Below are 9756 nucleotides of genomic sequence, written 5' to 3'. Positions count from 1 at the left end.
TTCACAGTTATATGTGAAAATAAACATGCAAACAAGAGAACCATTTAGCTTGCAACTATTTAGATACAGAGAGCAGCAAATCAACTCCATGTAAAGAACTCTAGGCAACATGTTGCTCCTATTCACCAACTATGTGCGTGTTGATGAATCGGTGTCTAGGTAGGTAGGTTCTATGGCACAGTGACATCTAGGCCATACTGCAACAAGCACCACATGTATTAGGCAGTTTCTACTCTTTTTTCTTTTTGCTGAAGCATAGCTTCCTTCTATCATCCAACAATCATGTATCCATTTCTAAGATTTTCATAGAAGAACCAGGCAACCATGCCTTAAAACAGGGGTCGGCAAGGTTTACTTCGCCTGGGTCAGTTCACTCCAGTGGAGATCCCTCAATGGGCTAGATCATGTGAGCGCCTGTGATTTCCCACACCTGCGCAGATGTGATTTCTGGCGCCGTGGAAGCAAGTCCTTGGCAGGGACTCGCTGAGCGGGCGGCTTGGTTTGGGGGTAGCTCGTGGGCTGGTTAAACAACCCCCATGGGCGCTTGTGGCCCATGGGCCTTAGGCTGCAGACCCCCGCCTTAAAATGTGAGAAAAGCATCTATATTCATGTCTTGACGAAGACATAGAAAGGTCCAGATGTTGCAGACTAGGTTGCTGAATTCACATACAAGCTGGAGAGCAGTTATGCATGACACCCTAGCAACACATGTTCAAGGGTTAGAGAAATGACCCAATGCAAGCAGCCACCATGTCCAATCCAGTTGGGGGCATTTTTCTACGTGCAGTTCTTCTGTGACACTTTTGACTGTGAAGCAGATATTGATTTGTATTTCAAGAGTTTGCTGTTTGACCTAGTTTTCTTAGAGTTCTGTCATCAATTTAGGCATAACGATCAAGGGTCAAAAGGTTCCCTCTGTGCCTAATGGCAAGGTGGGCATTTTTAAACATTGAGGAAAATAGTAGTACGCAGCCCTTTGTAAAGCTTTGACTTGTTTTACCCACAGTGGCTGAAGAAACCAAACAGACCCTATTTCTGTTTCGTTTCAAAACCATGGCAGTCGTAAAATAATTACACATTTTTATTAAGCAGTATTTCAGTGGGTTTTTATTATTATTAAACCTCTCTCCTCTTGCAGTTTTATTGTGTTATTCGTCATTAAAAGTAAATGATTCTTCAAAGCCCAAGGGGAGTGGAAATCTTCCATGGTTGCCGGAAGAGAAATTGCAACAATGATTTATTAGCAGCCAACTTTTTCTGAAGTTATTAAAATGCATTGTAGTCTACAGGATTAAAAAAAGAAGAAAAAAGAATGGTGCAGTTTCACCATTTAAAAAATAAAGTACCTATAAAAATGTAAATGAAATTTGGGTACAGTATACAGAACAAAGTGATTCTGAAGTACAAGGTTGTTTGTGTGACCAGGCCTAGCTTTCACCATAATGATTTTTACATCCCCCGCTCCCAAATCTAGCAGTGGATATCCTCATAGGCAGCTGATGGAGATCTCCAGGTGTGCAATGCAACACTCATCTTGTTCCCCAATGAGTGTAATGGATCTAACAGATATATATGAGAATACACACCACCATCTTGAGACCACTTGCCACACACTAGAGCTAATTTACTCTTGTTGTGATGAAATAAAAGGACAAGTCATTGTCCACCAGTACTTCACACATTACTGCATTAATATAACATAGATCTTAAATTGCCACTGTAAGATTATTCAAGTTTGTATATGGCGGGGTCCTTCCTGGACTGCAGGCACTTCAGATTGCAGGCGGAGCATTCAAACATGTGATTCATCCAGATCCTACAATTTGAAGCTATCTACAGTGGTACCTCTGGTTACAAACGGGATCTGTTCTGGAGTCCCGTTTGTAACCTGAAGCGCCGTGTCTGTGCATGTGCGCGGTGCAATTCGGCGCTTCTGCACATGACGTCATTTGATGTGTCTGTGCATGTGCGAACCGCCAAACCTGGAAGTAACACAGTCCATTATTTCCGGGTTCGGCGCATTCGTAACCCGTGTTGTACACATCCTGAAGCATTCGTAACAAGAGGTACGACTGTATTTAGCAATGGCTGTGCTGTCGTGTAATTCCTGCAGGCTTAAAATCTGTTTCAAGGGCTTGAAACGGTTCCTGTACTTTCTGAGCATGTGGAAAGTGTAGCAATAGGCAGACCATCTAATCTTGCCATTTTAACTGGATTCTTGCCTCTTATTGCTCTGTTGTTAGGTTTTTCTTGGGGGGGGGGATGTAGACTTCGGGCCAACCAGCTGGCTCATCTTTGGCTAGGCTGCGACATAAATCTCCTAAAGACCCACACTTTGCAAGACAGATCTACCCATCTGAGAATTTTCTGGTCCTTTCATATCCTAGACTAAAATAAAAATAATTGCGCTGTCAAATGTTTGAGAAAAAGAAAATAATAAAAATAATTGCAAGGATGCCCTAAAAGTTACTCATACATTAAAAACCTCTCATCAGAAGAGAGCAGGCAAAAAGTAATACACCTCTTCCCCTCCCACCCCAATCTAATGCATTCCAGTAGTGCCAAAATCCAGAAATGAAAAAGTTTAAAATAATTATTCAAAGATCTAGGGTTTCCCAATCCTGTTACATTTCTGTGACCATAATATTTTTTGATTGGCAGTACACAGGAACATGTTTTTTCCAGCTGAGTTGATAGGACTGAAGACTCTTCCCTCCCCACCCCCACCCCTTTTTAACCATTTAAACCATAGGCAATTAAGGCAAAAGCATGAGATACCACTTTCAAAAGATCTGGTAGCACAAATCTCTTAAATCATTCCATCCGTAAACACTGGCTGGATCCTGGGACAGGAGCTTCATTTGCGGGGTTGGTGGATGTGTTGGTTGACATGTTGTGCAGGAGGATGCTTTTCCACAGAGGGATGTGGTTTCTGATGAGCCACCTGGGCTGCAGCTGGAGGGAAGTCTTTATCACCCTGATTAAAAAACAACACATCAGAATGAAAAGAAAAAGAGAGAACACCTGTCTCATCTGCAAGTTGTGTGTGTGTTTGCTCCAGCCTGACATGCCAGAATGCCAGAGATTCTTACAAAGTGTTTCTTGGACTATAGAATATGAGCTTGTGGTTCAAATCAGTTTGCCATTTATAAACATTTACCTGTTGTTGAAATGACCATGGTGTATACAAACTGCAGCTGACCAGATCAGTTAAAATGAGCTGCTCTACAGGAATCTACGAAGTTGGCTTAAAATGCAGGTTTTGCACATTTTACTACTTATGAAACAAATCGCTGCATAACTTGGCAAGCTGATGTGTGTGAATTTGTAGTATCGCGATGAGAGCATTCCGGTAGCTGCATCGCTGCTGCCTACCAAGTGTGGGAAGACGGTGGCAAAGTCTCTCCATGGCATCCATTTTGTGACTGGTGCCCACAATCTTTCTCTAATTCAAAATGTACATGCTGTTCCAAAATGGTATGAATAAGGCCATATTCTGCACTATAAAGTGCATAGCAAGTAGCCCTTTTCTGACACACAAACACACACACACACAAGTTAAATGATGTACTTCATGCAGGGGCAATTCGGGTAATTTCTCCATACCTTTTCCTTTTGGGGTTTTGTCTATTAGACTGTGCGCCTGTGGTCAGGAGCTGTGTTATCTTTCAATCTTTGTACTAATATATATTAAATATATAATATAATATTATAATATATTAGGGACTTTATGTGTGAATGATGACATAAATTAAAAATGAGAAGGGGAGACATCAGATCAAAACCAAAAGGAAGTTGAAATTCACAAGAAACTGGCAAAGCTTCTCTTGATTTTAAAACAGTTGAAAATTAACAAAGATGGAAACTCACCCTTGCAATGACTCCAGAAATGAACACAGTTGGTTTAGGTGGACTGGAAAATTAAAGAGGAATATTTAGCTATATAACTGAACAGTGCCCATTTGATACAGCCAGAGGGCAAAAAGCCACAACAGATAATTCCAAAGATTTTATTACTCAGACTTTATAATCAATTTAAATGAACACAACCAGACACTCTCTTGGAAACTAACATTCTCATAGCAATCTCCATGAATTATCTATTCAGCCCATCCTTGCTGTACTACTTAATGTACCAGAGGTGCAAACATGGCTGAGTTTGGAAGATTTATTCTTAGATGTTCTAGATTCAAAATTAAATAATGCAGAGAGAATAAAAATGGAACCCCAAATAAGCAATATGACAAGGCAGCAACAGGTCCTTCAGTCTACGTTCTCTGGGGTTCAAGTCATCCTCCTTTTCTTTGCTCTGCTTGGTACAATGGGTGGTGGAGAGCTTGTAAGAGGGCTGTGGAAGGAGTGGGTGGATGGAAGGAACTACGACTACCTTATCATCTGCTTTAGTGGGAGTTTAAAATGTGCTGTGCCCAGAATGCAAAGCAGTAATCCAGCTTCTGATGGGTCAAGTTTTAGTAGTAAACATAAGGCAATAATATTACATCAGTCTTTAAGGCTAACACTACAGCATCAAAATCCAGGAAACCTAGTTATGACATTTCTGGGGAGGATGTTTGATTTACAAACTTTTCAAATTTGTGTTAAGCACTTAAACACACATGACAGTAAGAAAAATGAATAGCAAACGTGTTAATAAAACATGAAATCTAGTTTCCGCACAGATATTTGCTTGCCATGATTTTCCGAAAGGCTTCGTAATGGCAAATTTGAATTTGAATGATTTCCTCACATATTCTCCCTGTGACCTTTCAATTTTTACTGTTCTCAGTTGAACCATGAAATTTTGGAGTAGCGTTTTTTGAGAAGCACTTGCAGCCACCAGATCTATCTACCAGCACTGCTCAAAGAAATGTTTGCAATGAAGCCTCTCGGGTCAAAGAAGTATGGACTGGTTCTCTCTGCCGAGACAACTTAGGAGACTTCCATGTGAAAGCCGTTTCAATCTAAGGGCAACCTCTCAGGAAATGAGGCAAAACCCCCACCAAGAACACATGATTCTACCTCAAGTTGGCTCAGCTGGGGGAAACAAAGCTGGAAAAAGCAATCTCTGACAACCAACTGGTGCCCTTCTTTGTGGTGATGAAGGTGTTTTTGAGTCAGTGGATGCCTCCGCTAATGAAAGAGGACAAGTGTCTTTTCCGATTCCCTTTGCTGCCTCAAAAAAATCAGCTCCAGAGAGCTGAGGAACCTCCACATCAGAGCCTATCATAAGTGCAAGTTCACTGATTGGATTCCACTCCCTGACATAATTCACTTCCCGTGTGTCAGAGCCAGGCTGGGGCCATGACCGATTGGACCTGCATACAGGCCTAGAATGTGTGTCTCCAAGCAAGAGTGTCTGAGATGAGTTACTGGAAGTGAAGGCTAGATGACGCTTGCTTGCTCTGTTCAATTTTTTTTTTTTTGGGGGGGGGAGGAACAGGTGACTAGTATTTATACCAGGCCTAGTCTTTCTAGAGCCTTCATATTGCCTTCCAATTATAGGGGCCAATATTGCACATCTGTATTTCCTGAAGAAATCAAGAGTCTGATTTCTGGATCAAGACACCAATTCCCTGATTTTATGATATTTACAGCATCCTGACATCAGCAACGCTGCCATCTCCACAAATAGCTGCTAAAAATAGAAAGGGATAGAGAAATCCTGACAGCAGTCTCCCCTCCTCTCCAATCCTCCAGAGAAATGGAAGGGAGGAGGAAACAGGGTTTCATTCTTTCAATTGCTTTGCATTCTGCTGGCGTTTCACGCATAGTGTAACCTACATTTCTAGTATTTTGTAAGCTATAAATGGCTGCTTTGAGGATATATTTAATCTGATAAAACCAGTTTGACAGATGTTGTTTTGAAGATACAGCATACCTTTCTCTCTAGGCTTTCATAAATAAATTTTTAAAAGGACTGCCTCCTTTAATGTAGGGAACACTTGTTTTTAACAAATGCATTTAGCAAATATAAACAGATGCAATTTAAAAATAATAATGAAAACAAAGAAGTGCCACTATAAAACCTAAACTTTCAGAGAGAATTTCTCATTTTAAAACATCATAACATATGGGAAGACATCCAACACCTGCTTACGATGAAATATTTGAAGCACTCAGTGCTTCTATTAAGAAAAGCACCTGCTGAACATCAATATCTTCAAGGAGTTCATTTATTCTTAATCCTATAATATGGAATTCTAAATTTCATATTACTAAAGCTTAAACAAGGCAGTTATTGACATTGCAGAGAACTCACACAGAAGACTGATTAGTTGAAAAGGCCACTAAACCAGTGAAATGAGATATATGAGGAATACTAAAAAGTGTTTTTGCCTTCATCCTGTAAGATTTGAGGTCTTTAGTTTCATCATTATTGTTACAGCACTTCCATCTCATTTTATAAAGTACTCACACACCACTCTGAAGTCTGTTCAAAGTAATTCACACACATCATTGCAGTAATCTTTACAAAAACTGTACGGTAAAGGTACCCCTGACAATTAAGGCCAGTCGCGAACCACTCTGGGGTTGCGGTACTCATCTTGCTTTAAAGGCCGAGGGAGCTGGCATTTGTCCACTTCCGCAGACAGTTTTTCTGGGTCATGTGGCCAGTATGACTAAGCCGCTTCTGGCGAAACCATAGCAGTGCACGGAAACGCCGTTTACCTTCTCGCCAGAGCAGTACCTATTTATCTACTTGCACTATGTGCTTTCAAACTGCTAGGTTGGCAGGAGCTGGGACTGAACAATGGGAGCTGACCCCGTCGCGGGGATTCGAACCGCCGACCTTTTGATCAGCAAGCCCAAGCGGCAGAGTGGTTTAACCCACAGCGCCACCCGCGTCCCCAACTATACGGTAGGCCAGTATTATGTGCTTCTATATTCTCTCTATATGTGGAATTGTTATTTGGATGTGGAATGGGATAGTCAGCATGGAGCAAGGCCTGCAACTGAGCCTCTCGCACCTGGTTCAAAATTCCTGGTCTCTCTCTCATTCCTAGGGTATACTCAGCTAGAGATATAATGGTACGAGAGATACGGGGTACTTGTTAGATATGTCAGTTTCAAGCCATGAAGATATTTACAGGTCAAAATCAATACTTTTGTTTATAAAACCACCTGCAGGCAGCATAATCTCCCATGCAAACTCCCCATGCAATTAGGAACCAGGACACTAAATTACTCGGGGAGCATCTGTGCAGCTGAACATGATTCAAAGTCTTACTGCAACTGGGAACGCAGTGTTATCAAACCTCCCAGTCTCGAAGACTGGGGGTTGGGGGGGGGGCTTTACTGGCATGCAAAGGAAGTTGGGGGAAGGGCAGCATGTGGTAAATGCCTGAATGGGGGGGGGCGCGTGTCTGGAAATGCTATGTCCCCAAATAAGCAAGAGTGTGGGTTCCCAGATCTTCGGGGAAGAAGGACAAAACAGTTAATTATTATTATTATGCAAAATACTTAGGGAAATAACCCATTGCTCATACCTTTGTGGAAAACGGATAGTAGATCAGATGAAGGTTTAAGTGTAAAAATACTTTAAAAAGAGAGAGTTCTAAAAGCACAGGGGAACTGTCAACTATTTTTTTAATAAAAAGTATGGATTTCCCCTGACCTGAGGGAATATAATAAAAACCATCTAGTTGCTTTGATACAGCTGTAAGCAGGCACCAATCCTATAGAGTCCAAAGAGTGACTATAGCAGGGGGTGCTCAACCTTCATTCTATTGTTTTCAATATTTCACCTGATCGATGCGACTTTTCTAACGAGTGGTCCTGAAGTTAAAACAAGGTTTGAAATGCTTTGCTGCCACTTGCTGATAATTTGCTTCTCACATATCAAATTCTTCGCTAGCAGATCGGCACAGAATCAAAGCATTCCAAAACACTTCACAAGAGGGAGGTTTTTTGCCTGGCAACCTAATGTGCAAGGCTGAAAATGTGCAAGCTTTTCCACAGGATGGCACTGCTGAGCCTCCGAACTTCGCAGAGAGGCAAACAAGCAATCTTAAAAAGACAAGCCGATCCTTTCTTCCTCTAATTTTAGAACACAGTTGCAAATAATGTAATTCTTTGCGATTGGGGGGGACGGGACACAACGCACACGCATACATACGTTTAATTCATAAAGATGTCAATTGGAAAGTTCAATGAAATCTCCTCCAAGGAGCTCATGGTGATACACACAAGATTTCTCATCTTAAATTCACAACAGCCCCGAGAGGTAGGTTGGACCGAAGTCCCATTTATAGGTTCAAAACACAGGTATGGACATAAAGCATAAAAGGACAGCAGAACTACCAATGCCACCGAGCAGAAAGTTATGAAAGGATTTTTCATGTGAGGTTCCGGACTGCAGGGAGAAGTCTATGTGGGTTTGCCACAACGTCCCCCCCCCAAAAAAAAATTCCCATCGTATGCTGGGGTGTGTGGAAATGCTGGGGTAGGTGGTTAAGGGCAGGGATGCTGCGCAGGGCTGCCAGTTGCAGCCCAATACTCCCTTCTGCATTTCATGGTCGCACATGGTCGTTGAATGGAGGAACAGAGCTTCTGAGACAGGGTGAGTGGGCATTGGAATACAGTGGACCCTCGGGTTACGTTACCTTTGGGTAACATAACTTTCAGGTTGTGAATGCGGCAAACTTCTGGATTTCGCTGTACCTGCATGCGCAAAAGTGCTCTGCTCGCATGTGCAGAAGCACTCTATCGCGCCGTGCACGTGCGCAGAAGTGGCGCCTCATGTTGCGGACTTTTGGGGGTACGTAAGGACCCCTGGAACGAATTAAGTTCGTATCTGGAGGGTCCACTGTAATTCTCTACCCCCCCGTACAAGTCCAACACTCCATGCATTATATTGCACAAGCTTTTATTTTCACACAAATAAAGTAGCTATACAGAAACAGTCTCTCAACAATAATTATTTACAAATTGATTTAGTAAAACTTCTCAGAGCGCATAAAGAGTTACCGTAAGTCTTTATGTGCTTTGCTCTAACTTTTTAAAAAACCAGTCATATGGAAATGAGTCATAATGGGTCATCAATCCATTTTTTCTCAAGCCCACCTCTTAATTCGGATTCTGCATGGAAATCATTCTCTAACCAGACAGAATTTCCAGCTGTCAAGTAGCGATGAATTTTCCTTTTGTCCAGGGACCACCAACCACTTTGGGCACATCTCAATCCTGCGAAAGTGCTACTGGTGCCAGTCACAAAATGGCTATAGTGAGATGTGTGGCATAACACAAAATGGCTGTCTCACTTAAATGAGCAGAAAAATAGGACCAAAAAATGCTCCGGGCACCAACTGCCCCAGCAATAACGGAGAAAGCACCTATATCAACCACAAATACTCACAAAGGGAAACTCTTTCTATGTTTCCTTTGTTCAGAATGGATGAAAGCCGAATCCTGAAATCAAATGAATTGTGGGTGTGGCTTTGGGGTGGGGGTTCAATGTAGGATAAACTGAGCAAACAGGATCTGAGCAGGAAAACCTAGCAGTCTCTGATGAATTGTAGATTTCCTGCATGATGGAAAAGATAGTGGTAAACTGGCACCCATGGGTGCCATGTTGAAAATCTCTACTTTAGTCCCTCCTGTACTCCCATCATCACAGTTTGATGGAAGGTAGCACACAGAGACAATCTCTCCAATCATTGATCCTTATCGTGGGCGAGTGGAGGGCAAAAGTGAGTGTGAGTGGTGGTGAATGGAAATGACACTAAATTCTGTCCTTTACTGACTTTCCAGCAAGAT

General features: G+C 42.0%; 1 protein-coding gene across 1 annotated transcript; it reads right to left on the bottom strand.

Moving 5' to 3' along the window:
- Nucleotides 1–2536: 2536 nt before the first annotated feature.
- Nucleotides 2537–8667, bottom strand: LOC117049695 (death-associated protein 1-like). The gene is made up of 4 exons (XM_033154520.1): nt 8604–8667; nt 6098–6185; nt 3871–3913; nt 2537–2977 (listed from the first exon to the last, which is right to left on the bottom strand). The coding sequence occupies exons 1-4, from the start codon at nt 8665–8667 to the stop codon at nt 2858–2860; spliced, it is 315 nt and encodes a 104-aa protein (XP_033010411.1). The 3' UTR covers nt 2537–2857.
- Nucleotides 8668–9756: the final 1089 nt, after the last annotated feature.

The sequence above is a fragment of the Lacerta agilis genome, chromosome 7 (assembly GCF_009819535.1).
Source record: "Lacerta agilis isolate rLacAgi1 chromosome 7, rLacAgi1.pri, whole genome shotgun sequence".
Classification (NCBI taxonomy): Eukaryota; Metazoa; Chordata; class Lepidosauria; order Squamata; family Lacertidae; genus Lacerta; species Lacerta agilis.
This window is presented reverse-complemented; position numbering and strand designations above follow the sequence as displayed.

Coding starts and splice junctions, on each gene's coding strand:
- LOC117049695 (XM_033154520.1), bottom strand. CDS start 8,667: ATGCAGGTACAGCGAAATCCAGAAGTTTGCCGCATTCACAACCTGAAA. Junction 6,186..8,603: donor GAAAGTTATGTTACCCAAAG/GTAACGTAACCC, acceptor TCCATATTATAG/GATTAAGAATAAATGAACTC. Junction 3,914..6,097: donor AGTGCTTCAAATATTTCATC/GTAAGCAGGTGT, acceptor TTAATTTTCCAG/TCCACCTAAACCAACTGTGT.